Consider the following 17922-nt stretch of genomic DNA (forward strand, 5'->3'; position numbering starts at 1 on the left):
TCTTGAAGACAGTTATGTGGAAATGCACATACACACGCACACATCATGAGCTTCACTCCATTCCATCACACCTTCCAGAGCACACCACCTCCATATCCAACCCCTCTCCCCCTTTTATAACCACCTTCTCTTTAAGATCACCCAGTGTTCAGCCCCAGTGACTGCAGCAGAGTCTGGCTATTCATTTCACTCCATCCATTGCTGCTATCCTCTGATCACCATGGCTAATCAAATGGCATGCCAGCCTGCACCAATCATTAAGATGACCCAAATTAACAGCCTGGCCATGTCACAGTACATTCATTCCACATATACAGACAGGGCCTAAGTGTGAGGCAGAAACCCAGATATGCTTATTTGTTTTTGCATTGTAACATGCATTATTGATTGTCATGAGCTGCTTTAGTGCTTTAAATCTGCAAATGAAAATCATCCATCCCTTATTACAGCCAGAATTGAGAACTGAGAGCAAAAGAGAATATGTATATGTCTTTTTTAACCATAATTTTTTTATTTGTTATTTTTCTTCACAATTGTATTGTAAAAGATTTTAGCTCAAGACATTCCCTGGCATTTCACTTAGAAGGGATACTTAATCAAAAGAATTTTGTATCCTGAAAAGAGAAAGAAGTCTTCCCTAGCCAGGTGAAGAATGTAGTGCATGCTCTTAATTGTGAGATCATAGAGGGAATTTTGTAATCCAATTTCCTAGCATATACTGGTCAGTAAAGCTCAGTTCTTAACAACTCACAGGCAGCCTTCTCTTAATCACAGTTGCAGTTGTTGGCACCTTGCAGTGCCTGGTGTAAATTTTATCTCAAAATATTTGCATTCTTGATGGTCATTTTTTGACAATGCATTCTAATAATTAGAGTCCTATTACCTGCTAAATGTTAGTATAAATTAACAATCCATTATACACAATAAGTTTTATAAAACATTTACAGATAGAGATCATCTTTAATTAAAATTAACTTCCATATGAAAGCCAAGTGCATTAATGACTCACAATGACCTTTTATTACCTGCAGTCCCCTGTTTTGGCTGGATGATTGACAGCTTGCTGTTTGGCTACCATGTTGAATTTCAGCTGACAAGACTTTTCATTTTAACTCAATTTGCCCGCCTATCACAAGCTGGTGGCAGGCCAGACCCAAGTCACCCAGCTTTGCCTCAGCAGCTTGCTCTAGTTCTCATTAGTACGCATTTATTCAGTGGAAATTGGAAGACAAATGCTTGAAGGCATGTGAACTAAGTATAGCAAATTAGGTTTAAAGACTGAATATTTATAAGTATATGGAAAGTTTTTTTTTTTTTTAATTCTAGAGCGAATTGAGAACTGAGTGCTAGCTTTGGTATAAAAGAAATTAAGATAGAAGGGGGAAGATTCTAAGAATAACAATACTATAAGCTTTTTCTTTCCATTTTGGAAACATGCAAAATCTCTCTGACAACACCTTATCAAATAAAAACCTGGCTTCTCTTTCATGCAGTGCTTGCACAAAGAAGTTTAGCACCTCATGTGTGAGAAGGGGGAAAAAATGAGGGTCATGTTCATTTGTTGCTTGGTTATCCCTTGGTATGTTTTAAATTGCCTTGTTTGTTCGGCACTAGCACAGAAACAGATGTTGCTCTACCGTGCAGGATAATTTACTGTACCTCCTGGTGCAGCATGGAAGTCCTCCCAGGGCCCAGCTGGTCTGTCAGTGGCACTGGCTGGTGTCTGCTCAACTATGACAACTACAAGTAGAGGCTGCAATTTTTTTATTGTGCAGTTGTCATTCTTCTCAACCTATAGCTCTGCCTGCATTCATACTGGGGCTGGTGGAAAAGCTGCTAGCTTTTGTGTCTGGATGTTATTCTGCAGAGCCACGTAAGCTCTACTCTCCATTGTTGATAATAACGCAACTCATTACTTTTGTCGTCTATTGATTATCGGCATGATGGCTCAGAGCGAGAGCCAACCTCATCTCGCACACATAACTGGTACTGGAAGGTAAAACAGATTTGTCACTTACTATCTGACCGCTAAGCCACACTTTGCACTCCATTATTGTGATTAACTTCTACATAAGATATGCTTGCCCAATTGTCATTTGTGATACTGTGGTGGGCGCAAGCTGCCATGCTTCCCGAGAGCACATCAGCCAATCAGATTTGACCATGTTATTCGGACTGTTACATGCCTGCCCTGTCACAGCAGCCATCCCACAATTATTTTGCTTTTGTGTTTCTTCTTCCCACACCCCTACTGGACTTGTTGGGTGAACAGCATTGCTACATATGTCAGCTACCATTTCACACCACAAGCTAAAAGGATGCTGTGCTATTGTTGCTCCAACAGAGCGAGCAGCAGTACATGGGAGGCCAAGCCTTGCTTTTTGCCACAGAAATGTTGGTCCTTGGTGTCCCGCCAGCTGAAATCCATCGTGTCAGGTGCCTTGTGGCTATCTGCAGTAGAGCCCATGTTCCAAAACCAAAGTTCTTTTTCTGGCCTCATCACCAACAAACCGATTTGACTCTGCCTGATTATGATAACGAAGGCAGTCCAAGAGAATATGCACTGCCTCACTGTACGTCACATTGAATCACCACACTGGCCACACAAAGCTGACCGCAGCCTCATTTCTTTAGACAAATGCATGCTTAAGGAAAAACCTCCTGGGAGAAAGCACCCAAAGCTACTTGATAGCCTTATGCAGGCTGTGCATAGATTTAAATTTTACTGAAATAACATTTATTTTTATTTTTGGCTGATGCAAGCCCTCACGGATGGGCCCGCCTTTAATAATCTAATAATTGGGTACTCTGTGTTTCAGAGCTTTGCTGAACACTGAGAAACGGGGCTCTGTGTCTGTGTGTCTGTGTGATTTCTAAATTGCAAGTCATAAACACGACCATTTGTTATCATGCGAAGGGGGAGAAAACTCCATTTGGGGCTTTTTTTTCATATTGCTGATTAGAGAGAATGAAGCTTTATATTCTAGGACCCATTCATGCTGGTGGAAACATAGTCAGTTTTGATTATGAAGGGAGAGATGCAGACCTACACAGGAGCTACCCGCTGATATGCATGCTATCAGAATGATTTATGCAAATTATGCATATTATTCCCAAAGGAATGCCTCCTCAAACTGCCAGGATAAATTGCCGGAAATTAGCCATAAAATCTGTCGTGCTAGGAGCAAAAGGTGAAGGCCACTGGGAAAGGAAGGACATTCAGCTTCTGGAATCTTCCAAGATATGATGGTGCCTGTTATTCTCACTGGATGCTGAGGAAAATGTGGTTTTCTTCTGAATCCTCTAAAAATATTTTCCTTTTGAAAATTTTCCAGCAAATGTTGACTCACATTTTATTTACAGCTAGCATAAAAGAAATTAAGTGTTAAGCTGTCTCAGAAACCACTACTACAATTATTTTACTATTAACTGCCTAAGTGGTTATTAAATGGCTAAGCCTGACTTTAAAGCATCAGAGTTCTAAAGGTTTGTGGAATGACTCACCAGCTGTGTATTTTAACTGGGATATGGTTTTAATTTCAAACATGTATACCCATAACACAACATTCCTCTCCAGCAGATCATCCTCTCCTACAAAATCTTAATGACTTTCTGCCCAGGTACAACACTGCTGCCTTCTACCTGTGAAATGCCCCCAAGCCTTGCTGGAGCCAGACCACCGCCCCTGCTCACATCCTGTGCACAGCCATCCTTGGCTTCCTCTTGGTGCTCAATGTTGGTGATGAAGAAACGGTTTCCTTTTCAATCAAGGCTATTAGTAATGAGCTTTTATTGCAAACTGAGAGCACTTTTCAGGAGCAACCCTATCTTAATAAGCTATCATTTGTTTTTTTCCTTCAGAAAGCACCATTTTTGAAGCTTTACGACTGTCCTCATATTCAACCACCATGCGTTTTGTTGAGGAGGATTTGACTCTCAGTGCAGAGACCGGGGACTACCGTGTGCGAAAGGGAGACTTGGTAGCCATCTTTCCTCCAATCCTACACGGTGACCCTGAAATCTTTGAAGCTCCAGAGGTAAGTAAACATCAAGCCTATGACTGCTACTTCTTAGATCCTGCAGGCACATTCCTCTTCCATCCCTATCTCTTCCTCTTGCCACTTTGGTCCAGAAGGGGTTTGAGACAGCTTGATGGCTTCTGTGTTTCCTCCTAATAAGAAAGCTTTCCTCTTTACTGAAGTGTTCCCTAAGGATATCTTTGAAAGGTTTCATGATCTATAAAGAGAAATACAGTGATGAGACTAAATGCTAGTTGCTTCCAATGAAATGGACATTGCGCCTTGGCCGCTATTACGTTTTGGCCAAAATTACATTTTGCTTGGTGGAGAATTATTGAAAACCATGGAGGGCTAGCTATTGACAGGTGGCTTAGAGAATAAATGATGGTAACTATTTTGCTAAGTGTTTCCAAAGTGTGGTTGACTGTTCCAAAGTCAAATAGTATCATTGCTATAGTTAAGCCCATATACTTTTCCACCTCTTATGAAAGGTATGTGCCCCTTCTTGATCAATTAGTATGGCATTATGAACTTGAGATTGTAAAGCTGCTGCTCACGGGTGAAGCTCTGAGGGTAATTGTGTCATCTCCTTGTGTTTTTTTCTGAAGCTGGAGTTAATGAATATCAAAGACTGGAAATTAATCCACCCTGGTTCATCCCTTAATACCACTTCAGAGATTCACCACCTGCATGCAAATTGAATGCAGTCCTATTCTGCCTGTGTTTCTCAAGAAGTAATGTTGCTGCAGCAATTTTTGTGTGTAAAATGCCTTTTTTCAAAGGGAAACTTTGCTGCTCTTTTTGAGCAGTTCATAGCTGGATCACCTCTAAATCTACTTTCTAAGATGGATGTTTTGCATCCAGGCTGGATTACAATACTGTTGAATTTTGAAAATTAACAAGAAGAGAGCAGATTCAAATACAATTAGAAAATTTGCATTTAGTTCAGCAGCAAAGGTGAATGACTTAAGTGTGAGGGGAGTGTACATATAGTTTCTGTGTGTTTCAGAAGGAGGGACATTGTATGAATGACAATAACAAATAGGTTGTAGAGTATTAGCAAGTGAAGGAACATTCTGCAAACAACAGGCTTTATCTCCACATTTGTAAGTATCAAAGAACAAAATTATATTCAATAAACAGGGCAAATGAATAGCCAATATCCAATATCTGGAAAATATTTTTAATTTTTATTTTTATCTACAATTCTGCATTTATTTAATTTCAATTTACTATTTTCATTATGTGATTATTCCACTAGTCATTAAGTTTACTATTCATATCATGATGGTAAAATCAACATTAGTGTTATCAAGAAACAATAAATGTTTACCAGATTACCACTGCCTTTATATCACTGTGCTTTGGACTCCTCTTATTTCCTACCCTCATGATGAAAAATACCTTGATTTAGACTTTTAGGAACTTAAAACTCAAACTTAAAAATCAAAAGTTTGCTAATTTATATTTTTTTCTTTTGGAATACTCAATAGCAATGCCCAAACTTTACATAATAAATCAAATAGTAATCAGAAGGGTTTGCCTCATACAAAATCTGTGGCAGAACAAAATTGCAATGTTGTGAATACTGATTTAGCATCATTAGGGTAGCTTTAACTTGAGTTGATGAACGCTCTCTACTATTTACTAGATTTAACATTAGCCAATTATGCCTGACTAATGTTAAAATTAACTAACTAGTTTATTGTCACGCCACTGTTTCCTCGAAATTAGTTGGAGAATGCTGATAATTCCTGGCACAGAAAGAAAAATGATATAGCTCAGAACCAGTTTTATAGAATTTGGGAAGGTTTTATCATTCATTCTATAAACATTTTCTGAGTGACTACCACTCTCAGACATATCGATTATTCCTTTGATTCTTAACAACTTCATATGGCAATAAGTAGATGCTATAGATGCTCTTAAAACAGATGCCCATCCCAAGCCACCATATATTGACAGTAAAGAAAAGGAGATCCTTCTAGAAAACTCTACCATGAGCCATTTGTTGCTGAGAGCATGGTTCAGGAGCTCATCAGAGACAGATTCATTACTACCTGCCTTTTGTATCCAACATACCTTGAATGAGAAGACCAAGCCTCAGATGTTGATAACAGGCAATAGGTGTTAGGCCAAAAATATAAGGAAAGCAGATACAGGGATAGTTATTTTTGGAAGACAGACAGATGAGAGCCTCAGCAGAACATAGATTCTCCCAGCCCAACAAGGCATGGTTTCAGAATTTCCAAGCTCCAAAAGACTCTAAAATTTGGCATTCCAAAGACAGGCCGTGGTCTTCCATCATACTTGAGAGCTATTGGATCTGCATCTCCCTATTCCTGGAATGCCCCTCCTTATTTGTGCACCCAGTAGGTTCCAAACTACTCCACAGGAATCACCTAATCACCTCTTTGTTGACAGTGTGCCTGATTTCCACCTCATTCCTCAGAGAATTTGCCATTGCTCACACTGTGGCCTGTATGTACCTTTGTGGTGGGGTGTAACACACAGTATTTTGCAATTATTTATTTACTTGTCCTTGCTCCCATATGCTGTAAGCTCCAGAAGAGGAAGGACTATGTCTTTCCCATCTCTGTATTCTCAGTGCCTAGCACACAGGAGGCTGTACACATAAGTTGAATAAATAAGGGGATGATTGGATAGATAAATGTACTGAGAGTGAAAATATGCTTCAGTTATAATTTTAAATCAGGACAGATATTGTACATTAACATATGTACTGGGCCTAAATAGATCAAATAAAGAAGTGATTTGTGTATAAATATAGCAATACTATTGGGAGTGTTAAGAACTACGGCAAAAGGAGATGCCAGGAGACATCTAAATAGGACCACTGGCTACTTCTGAACCAGCCCTCAGCTCTTGCAAGCATTTAGACCTAGTTTGGTGAAGTCATTTTAATTTTTTATTTAAAATAATCTGAAAAAATAGACTTTTGGGTGAAGGTTTGAATTTTTAAATATTTGGAAAAATGAAGTTTAAAACACAATATCTTACAATAAATAAAAGGTGTTTGGGGACTTAATTGAGCCTATAAGCTACCAACATGTAAACTCTATATTAAGAATTATTTTTTCCCTGAATGTTGGTTGCTTAACTTATTGTAATGTTAGCCATTCAGGTGGCTCAGTAGTAAATAGTGATGATTTCTTTTCTGCCACAATGCACGATACAGAACTGGAGCTATAGAGAAGCTCCATAGAGAAGATCAAATCTAAATCTGTTCGTTGGCTTTCCTAGGTCCAGAGGTGCTGAGGGATAAAGGAAGACCTGGTGACATTGTGGGGTTTAAGGGGAAAAAAGTCAGACATTTAAGATGGCAATGCATTATATAACCATGTAGGTAAAGAAACATGGTGAAATAACAATGTAATTCCAAAGCCTTCGGAATATCCTCCAAAAGCTCCGAAGATGAAAGATCATCTTTGTTTAACCTAATGCAATTCTGCCCTATCTACTTCTTAGAGTTGTTGAGACAATAAAATGATTAATAAATTTGAAAGCCCTTGAAAAAATTCTAAATCACTAAAAGAATTGTGGTACCAATTATTATTTTGATTATTGCCACTGTTCTTAGAATGACATGACAGATGAAGAAGTACTGTCAATAATTTTTTATCTGTATTGCAAAATGGAATAGAGATTGTGCCACTAGTAGACTTAAAGGAAACAAACATGTATCAATTAATTACTATTCAGAAATCACTTTGATGGGCATAGTGAGAGACAAAGAAATAAAAAGGCCCCTTCCCCTACAAACTTGCAGTATAGGGACTCAGCGCTGTCACATAGCTAGTTTCTCATAGTCAGCTGCTTCCTATTGAGAAAAGGTTTCTGCCATACCAGCAAATTGACACTTCATACCTACCGTATTGGAACTAGCAGTGTGCTGGTAAACCAGGGCTCTGAGCCCTGATTTGTAGTGTTTGTCAATTTTCATGGTATAAACTACCCCTTTGGCCAATTTCATGTTACTAATGTGAAGACCCTAAACACAGAGTCAGGAAGAGATGTGCACACTCTGACAAGCTGGTCAAACTGTCTGCAGCACACTACCAATTTGAACCCAAGTCATGAAGATAAAAAGGGACTTCTGTACTCTGCCATCTTGCTAAGGGGCAACAGTGTAGCCCCTTAGCCATCCATTCAAAACACTGACTTTTTTTATTATGAGAAAGTCATATCTTTTGTCTAATTTATATTCCCATACCCAAAATTATGAATTGAGTGGATTCAAGACGTGATCCTATTGTGTGTCACCTACTTCAGCAAGACCATGTTTTACGCCTTGTAACTTTAATGCTTTACATACAGGAAGTGCTCCAAAAAAATCTGTTGAACTGAACTAAACATAGTATTTGGAGAACACAAATTAGGGTGTTATGCAATCTTCCTTTGTCACGAATACCAAAATCTTTTCTCTATCCAGAAAATTGTGTCCTCTATCCAAACTTGATTTCTAGTGCTTCAATATTATACAATTTCCTACTATTTGTAAACACTGAATATTCATCGACTCATCATACTCTACATATTTATTTACTCATTCAATATCTATGTTTTCTTCAAAAGCTTGAAATGGTTTTTAAAATATACTTTTTTCTCATGTATTTATTCATTAATTCAACAAACATATATGGAACCTCTACTATGGGAATAGCATTGTGTTGAAGGCTTTAAACATACACAGATAAATAAGAAAATGTGATGGCTCCAAACTCCTGGGATCTCTTGGCTCTGCCATCTCCTGTAGGTGAGCTCTGTCTTTAGCCTGGTAGCAGTTCCAGACAGCATAGTCACACATGATGAGGTCCAGAGGAGGAAAGGTAATCAACCATTTCTTTTTGTTTTATTTTCTTCACAAAAAGGGGACTTCTCCTAGATGTCCCCATAGATTTTTCCCTTGTAGCACTCACCAGATTGTTTCATAATTCTATCCCAAACCAGTCAGAGACCAGAACAATGTAATTACCAAGATTAGTGCCTAGACAAATTTTATCCAGAAGAACAATGTTGGGGAGTCCACTGCAACAATGATTAGAGGGACAATGAGGAACTTCCTTGTCTTATACCTTCTCTTGTGATTTTTCTATTCTCATCTATTTAATTGACTCTCTTTAATTGTGAAGCAACATGCTTATTATGGTCACTGTAAAGAATTTCAATCAGCGGCTGGGCACAGTGGCTCACGCCTGTAATCCCAGCACTTTGGGAGGCCGAGGCGGGTGGATCTCGAGGTCAGGAGATCAAGACCATCCTGGCTAATGCGGTGAAACCCCATCTCTACTAAAAATACAAAAAATTAGCCAGGCGTGGTGGTGGGCGCCTGTAGTCCCAGCTACAAGGGAGGCTGAGGCAGGAGAATGGCGTGAACCCGGGAGGCAGAGCTTACAGTGAGCTGAGATTGTGCCACTGCACTCCAACCTGGGCGACAGAGCGAGACTCTGTCTCCAAAAAAAAAAAAAAAAAAAAAGAATTTCAACCAGCTTGTCGAATTCCAAGTTTAAGTTTTTCCAAATGAATGGATACGTCTTGAGCTTCCTGTACCCTTGTTCTGTGTCACTGTGACCCCAGAATCTCAGTGGTGAGATTATTATACCCCTTCCTTTTTCAGCTAAAACAAAACTATATCCCTAGCAGCTGACACAGGCCCTTCTTAACATTGGTTCCTGCTTAGGTTTTCCATGCCTAGGCAATAGGGCAAATTGCAAATAAATTTTAACTAAAAATGTATTTATGCTCCTGCACCCTTTGAACTTGGTGTTGGTCACAGAGCTAAAGACAGTGGCCATTTCCATTTTAGTTTCATAAAATAAACAACTGAATAGGAATTTCTAAGATGTTTACTATGAGAAAATTGAATAGAACATCCTGGAAACTAGAGGGATGGTGTTACTCGTTGAGTAGAAATTTGAGGGAACTGAATAGAAACACTAGCTGAAGGTCATGGGTAAGGAGCACTCCTGCATCATGTGTTGGCCACGGGCCTCTCGGAGGTTAGCACGTTCATTTTCACAAAGAGGAACCGGAAAACCATGGTGATTTCTGACTTATTTATGATATCAAGACACTAAAAAGTCATAATCCAAGCTAAGTTTTCATTTTGCATTTGCTGGCTTAACTAGAGGGGCTACAGTGAGAGGCTTCCTAACAAATCATATCATAGCAAAGCTCACTTAAACTGATTTGGGTTAGGCAGGAAGCTCTTGGATAGAGGGCCAGTCTCCTCAGACTGGTCAGCGGGAAGGAGGAAGCAGCAGGACTAAGCTCAGGCAAGCAGGCCTGAGCCCCAGGAATGGAAGAATTTCCCCAGAAGAGTGTTACATTTAGTAACTCTATCTCCAGTGACCCTGTATGTCAACAAAGGGTATCCTTGTTCATTCAGCATTGATTAAATACTGTTTGGATACAACCCAGAACTATGGTAAAATACGTGTTTTGAAGGGCTCAAATATTCGCTATCAGGAATTGAGCAGCTATTAAAAATGCAGATAAATTTTGCCATTATCATTGCATCCACTTGCAAGTTGGAAGGAAATGGGAACTGCTGAGAATTTTTCTAAGCTCAAATACTTATCAAAATAAGTATTCTACGTAAATGAGGACAAACCTAATACTTTTAAAGGAAATGGTTCACTGTCATTAACAACACTGGCTTTGAGTGAGAAAATTAAATCATTTGTGATGAATTCAGAATCTATCCACATATTGCAAGATTTTCACCGTAACCTGAAATGCTTTGGATCTGACCTACTTTTTTGCATTTGACTTCATGTAGTTCATATCCAAGTTGTGTGTGAGCAGGTCTAATGTTAATGAGCACCAACTATAGGAAATACTTGGTCATTTCCATGCAAGCCACGGACATAAATTTAATCAATGGCTTAATTCACCATAGGCTAAAATAAGGTCACTCAGTCCCCTCTAAGAAATTCAAGTGAGAGTTGAACCATAACCCTTTGGCAGCAAGGCAAAATTAAGATGGCAGGCCCAACACTCTAGGTAAAGCAGTCCCATGATTTCCTGTAACAAACTAATATAACTTATTTATGAAAACACATCAGAAACACCTGCCACCCTAGAGTAAACTCAGAGCTGATTTTAATAGACCTTTCATAGAAGAAATTAACTACAGCATCAAAAAACAAACAAGATTGATTTTGGGGCTTAGTTCCTCTCTAGTGCTTTATCTGAATCTTACGATTTTATATTTGTTTAATCCAAACATCAGCACTGGATCCTAAACTCCTAGTTCTCATCTATCAGTAGCTGGTGGGGAAGGGATAAGAGAAACTCAAATTAGGAATCCACAGTTAGGCAGCTCCTGCGGCTAGTTAGGATTCATTAGACCCAGGTAACAACGGCAGTCTCACCAGAGCCCTTGCCTTCTACCTAACATTGGTATAATCAAGTGCCCATATCTCAGGACCCACCTCAGGGAGCAAAAATAGCGATATTGCCACTATACTTGGGAAGCTCAGCTTAGGAGAAAAATACAAGTGGAGAAAAAAAAGTCATACAGCTTTTCAGACTTCACTTTGATATGGGAGAAGTAATTTCCTATTAATATTTGAGTTTTTTGAAAGTTCATACTTAATTTGCACTCAGCCAAGTTTTTCTGGTGTTCACCTGATTAAAAGGAGCTTTTTAAGACAGGCAGAGAGAGCTAGCAACTTTGTGGACTTGAACTCAAACTATTTCATGTAAAATGTTAATTTTAACACTGTATTCTTCCTTACAGGAGTTTAGATATGATCGTTTTATAGAAGATGGTAAGAAGAAAACCACCTTTTTCAAAAGAGGGAAAAAGCTGAAGTGTTACCTAATGCCGTTTGGAACTGGAACCAGCAAATGTCCAGGCCGATTTTTTGCACTTATGGAAATAAAGCAATTGTTGGTTATACTTTTAACTTATTTTGATTTAGAAATAATTGATGATAAGCCCATTGGACTAAACTACAGCCGCTTGTTGTTCGGTATTCAGTATCCAGATTCTGATGTTTTATTTAGATACAAAGTGAAATCTTAGAGAAGCTAAAAGGAAAGAAAATAAATCTATCAAAATTACCCTAAACATCCTAAGCTCATCTATTTCTTTTTAATTTCTGCAAATGTAATTGATTTATTTGTTTAAAAAGTGCTAATTTCTGTTTGATCTGATATCAGTCCAGTTTGTCCTTAGTCACAAAGCCTATCATAATATAAAACAGGATGGTGGCAGGAAAATGGACATCAAAATCAGCTTTAGTGTAGGCTCAAAACAGGGTTGTTGTTGTTTTAGTTTCTCCTTGTTGTGATTTTCACCTGTTATAATAAATGTACCTTCACACCAATAGATTGGGCACTGTGGAATTTAAATCACTCAAATTATTCTCTAATATGTAAAATTACACTTTGAGCTACTAGAAAATTGTGCTGGAAATGGACACAGTCTAACAAATCCAAATTCTCACAGAAGAAGGAAATTGAATTTCCATGAGTTACACTGGATGAAAATGTTCCCTTCAAGTATAATATCAATAATATCTATATTTCCAGGGTATGTGTGCATTAAATGAGTTTCGCAGTAGACTAAATGCTTCAACTTCACTTCAATATTTAATCACGCATAAGTGTTCCTTATTACTTTGTATACTATGGCTCAATAGAACGAAATTTCTGGTTACATAAGACCTTTCATGTTCAAGTTAGATACTGATAAGATTTAATGTATAAGAAAACACAGAACCTATTATATATTCAGAAATTGCCCTAGACATTAGTATTAGGTTTATTATGGGGGCAAATGTTGAAATAATTACAGCATTGATTATATCATTTGGCTTTAGTATAAACTATACAGGTTATACAAATATTGCAATTAACCATTTCCTAAATGCTTTCATATATATAAACTGAGAAGCTAGATATAGTACTTGGTTTTGATGTCTCACGTTTTGGATTTGCAGTTCATGTGTTCTATTTTGAATTACAACATCATGTAATGCAGTGTAATTTCATATGACACATGCAGCATTGTGTCAATAATTCAAAGATTTTTTTTCAATTGAGTCAGTATCTGGCTGTGTTGCCCAGGCTGGTCTCAAATCCTGACCTCAAGTGATCCTCCCGCCTTGGTCCCTTGGGAACCTGGACTACAGGCATGTACCACCAAGCCCAGTGATTCAAAGATTCTAATATCAGAGTACCATGTGATTGGCATCTGATATAAATGATGATGCAATATATAAGCAGGCAATGCAGGTAATAAAGTCCAGTTAATTCATGCTTCATTAATTGGAACTTCTAATATTTCAGAAATTTGCTACTGTTTTGAGAAAAGGAAACTGACTTTAAAAATAAGATTACAAAATATTTACATTCTTAATAAGTAAATAAGATAGTCTAGCATTTATTTTATCCTTCCTGAAGTACATATCCTGAATGTTCCTTCAGTGAAGGTCTGCTGGTGCAAATTCTATTTTTGCTTGATTTAGGGTGTCTATTTTTACTCTCCTTCTTGAAAGATAGTTTTGCTGGATGCACAAATCTAGACTGAGAGTTATTTTGTCACAGCACTTTGAAGATATTGCCTGTTCTTAAGGCATCCATTGTTGTTATTGGGCGGATAGCTGTTAGTGAGTTTAATTACTCAATAGGTAGTCTGTCTCTTCTCTCTGACTACTTTAACGTGTCCTCTTTGTCTTTGATGTTCTTAGTTTCTTTCTGTTTCTCATGTTTGCATGTCCTGCCGCTTCATGAGTCTGAGCACGGGTGTCTCCCATCAAGTATGGAATCTTCTCAGCCATTCTCTCTGTGAATATTACTGTTCTCACACTCTACATTAGATCCTCTCACTCTACATACATCCTTTGATCTTTTCTCACCACACTTTGTATCTCTTACACTCCACATAATTTCTTTAGATGTCTCTTCCAGTTTCTTCTTTGAACAGTGTATCTAATCTCTCCAACTCATCCATTGAGTGTTTTTTCCTTCTTTTTGTTTTAACTTCAGGTTCATCGAGTTGAGTGATCGTTCTCCTTATACTCTTTAGTTCATGATACACAATTATAATTGGTTCTAACAAGGCCCCTCTGGCTTTATTTACTTATTCTGTTTTGTCCCTAATACCCACTTTCATACCCCTTCCTAATATCATAGGCAAATATTCTAATGTGTTTGATGCATGTCTTGGTATGTGTATGTTTTCATGTAACATATGTTATCTTGAGTACCTATTTTCTGTAAGTTATATTCTTCCTAATTTTCTTATGAAGCTCTGTGATTTTAAAGATATATTCATATTTCTGTAGTATATACATAGTATACAACTATATTTAATTTATTGCTTCTAACTGCTGCACAGCATTCCATAATGTGCACACATTATGTTTTAATGATCTAGTTACCCAGTGATGGACACGGTCAGTGGGACAGTTATTGTGGGACAGAGGCCAAAGCAGAACTTAAAAGCTTTTCCATCACCTATCCTCACACTACTGTGCCTAACCATCTCAGCCCTGAGCTGCTAAAAGCCTTGTCTCCAAGCCACCCACCCCCCCAACACACACACATTTAGTCCATGATAACTTTAATTCTCCCTGAGATGTTCTAAATTTGTTATGTCCCATCCTCAGATCCATCCAATCCTCTCCATTCTGTAGGGTCTCCAAGGGTGATTTTGAGTCAGAGTGTCAGTCTCCAGCTTGTCAACCCTCAGGTCTTCCATTCCACTGAGTTTGCTAAGTTCAATGATTACATTTTTCAGTTTTACAATTCCCTTTTGTTCTTCATATATGCTGGTTATTTTTTATAATATCTTGTACCTTTGTTATAAACTCAACATCCTTTTTCATTTCTTCAACTGTATGAAGCAAACATTTTAGATTCTGTATCTGATATTTCCAAATCATTGGTGTTTTGTGGCTCTAATTCTGTAGTTTACGTGTTTTTCTGTCACTCTTACCAGGAATGGCTTGTTTACTGAGCCCATGTTCCTTGGATTTTTATCTCTGAAAAATATTTAGACCTAGATTTAAAGTTCATTCCTCAAGACAGAATTTGTATTTGCATTTGTCAGACTGCTGATACTACTACCAAACTCAGATCACCTTAAAATTTCAGCTTGATTATCTGGGAGTGGGGAGGGAAGGCTACATAGGTATTGTGGTTTCTAGCCCTAAATCAGGTAGAATGCAACCATATTATTAGGAACAGACAGGGGACACATTTGCGGGTTCATTTGTTTGTTTATTTTTACCCAGAGCTAAGACTGAGACGGGCAAATATACTGACAGTTTTGCTCTGTGGAGCACAGTTTCTTTCTAGTTCACCTACTGAGTATGTTGTCTCTGCAAGTTCTTGGCTTTATGCAAAGGCCTTGGATTACACACACACACACACACACACACACACACACACACACACACACCCTGGGCCCTAGGCTTTAGTCCACCACGAAGCATACTCTGTCCTTTTCGTACTTGGACGTCTAGTTCGCCATGTTGCCTAAAGTGGAAGTTCCATATTTTTAAATTCAACTTAGTGGTACACTTTTGTGATGTTAAGGCCCAGAAAACACAGGAAATTATTCCATTCCAATTTCTGCTTATTTTATAATTGGAAATGTGTACAGGAATTTAGAAATGGAAAGTAAGAATAAATGAAATGGTTGAGAAAAGATTACATAAAAGGAATGAATAGTAGAACCAAAACAAAACGTTGAGTCTTGTGACAGTCTTAAATCCAGTAACTAAATAGTGTTTACAAATAGAAAAAAATGTCCTGGAGAAATCAGTTAAAAGATGCAGATCCTGTCTATGACATAACTGGCTTATTATTAAACAATTTCCCTCTCAGAGCTTCAGTGTCCTCATCTGAAAAATAAAAATAATAAGGTCCTTTGACATCAGGGTTCATTATAATGATTAAGCACAGTAACATGTATGGATTTATGGTATAATGCAATATACCAATGCAAAGTTTAATGAAGATACTTAAACAATGTTGTGCCTTTAAAAAATTGCTCTTATGTATTGTTAAAGGGAATCATTTTTTATAGTCATTTGTTAATTCATTATTCATTTATTCAACCAAACATTTATTGAGCATTTTCTCTGTTCTAGATATGATTGATGCTAGACACTGGATTGCCCTTCCCCTTCAAGAACATACTATTTGTTAGGGAAAACAATACGTAGGCAACTAATTTATTATAAATGCAGTTGTAAGTGATAAATTCATCTCTTTAAAACTATTTTAAAATTCTGATTTATCACTAGTTCTTACTAGACTTCCCTCAGTCATTCCAAAGTAATGGTCTGTAATGAGAAATCACTATGTATAATTATACACAATAAAAATATATACAACAGGTATTTTCATAATATGATACAGTAATTAAAACCAAATATAGTCATTGAGGCTTAGAATTTTTTAAAACTGTATTATATTGTAAAATCCCATCTTTTTTTTTTTTTTTTTTTTTTAGATGGACTCTTGCTCTGTCGCCCAGGCTGGAGTCCAGTGGCATGATCTCAGCTCACTGCAACCTCCACCTCCTGGGTTCAGGCAATTCCCTTGTCTCAGCCCTCCGAGTAGCTGGGACTACAGGCACCCACCACTATGCCTGGCCAATTTTTGTATTTTTAGTAGAGACGAGGTTTCACCATATTGATCAGGCTGGTCTCAAACTCCAGACCTCAGGTGATCCACCCGCCTTGGACTCCCGAAGTGCTGGGATTACAGACATGAGCCACCGCGCCCGCCCCCATCTTTTCATTTTTATAGCTTCACCTAAGTTTTGAATTAAAAGAAATAAATAATTAATACCCAAGATATTGTTTTATATCAATGACCAACAGTAATGAAATGCTCAGTTAGCAGAAACTAAAGCCCTGAAGTGGTTAAGAAAAAGCTACCTATCACTAAATCAGACATGCTTATAAGCAACCTAGAAGAAAACTTATCTGCCTTGTTTTGGCTTTCCTGCCATACTTCCTTATTTCATCTCCATTTTATAATTAAGTTTTGGGTCACAAGTCTAAGGCAAAGGAGCTTCCATACTGAAAATCTACATTTTTAATGCTTATTTTATCATAAAAAATAATTTGGGTAACATTTTCTGCAAGCGACTTCTAGCTTAACAGTAGAAGTTTAAAACTGTTCAAAGACCAAAGCACAAAATTTATCTAGGTTTTGATCCTAGTATAAAAGAATGGCAATAATTATGTGAACAAGAATTACATGCCCTTAGAATGTGCACTTTTTAACCTATTAAATTTGCCAATCTTGCAAACTATTATTTACTTGCATTGCATAATTAGATACTCATATTAACATACTGAATTAAGAAAAAGTTAGCAAGCCAAGATGACATTCTCTGTAGCACTATTTTAAATTATAATGAATGATCACATAAAACTCTTTGTATTTATCTAAAGTAATCATTACTCTACTTCATTTGTTTATCTAAATCAGTGATCATTGATGTTTGAACTTTTTGGCTTAAACTTTTTTTTATACTACTTGCTAGAGTAAAATAAATTTAATACATGAAAAACTCTAGACAATTTAAAATAGGTTATAATTTGTCAATGCTTATGTTTTAAAATATTTTTAGAAAGAGGAGTGCTGTATATTATTAAAACAATTTTCTGAAATTATTTGTTTAATACTATCTTTGATTTTAAAATGACATATATGTGGATTTACAATGAATCAAATTGTCTTAAAAGATGTCAGATAAGAAATGCAAGTACTCTGCAAGTCTAATACTTCATTTTCTTTTATGTACAACAAAAATTTAATAAATTAACTTTTAAAGCACAGATGACTGATTATGTCTCTTTATTGTCCTACTAGGAACATGTTGGGTAACAGAAGATTTGATTACAAA

At 37.3% G+C, this 17922-nt stretch overlaps 1 protein-coding gene across 1 annotated transcript in view; it reads left to right on the top strand.

Annotated features, from left to right (window-relative positions):
* LOC100586163 (cytochrome P450 7B1) overlaps window positions 1-17856 on the top strand; it is a 205978-nt gene extending 188122 nt beyond the window's left edge. Inside the window, exons 5-6 of the mRNA XM_003268352.3 lie at window positions 3862-4037; window positions 11785-17856. Of these exons, the coding sequence (XP_003268400.1) occupies window positions 3862-4037; window positions 11785-12072 (464 nt within the window). The 3' untranslated portion in view covers window positions 12073-17856. The remainder of the gene's footprint in view (window positions 1-3861; window positions 4038-11784) is intronic.
* The last annotated feature ends 66 nt before the right edge of the window (window positions 17857-17922 follow it).

This window comes from Nomascus leucogenys, chromosome 16 (assembly GCF_006542625.1).
Source record: "Nomascus leucogenys isolate Asia chromosome 16, Asia_NLE_v1, whole genome shotgun sequence".
NCBI classification, from domain to species: Eukaryota; Metazoa; Chordata; class Mammalia; order Primates; family Hylobatidae; genus Nomascus; species Nomascus leucogenys.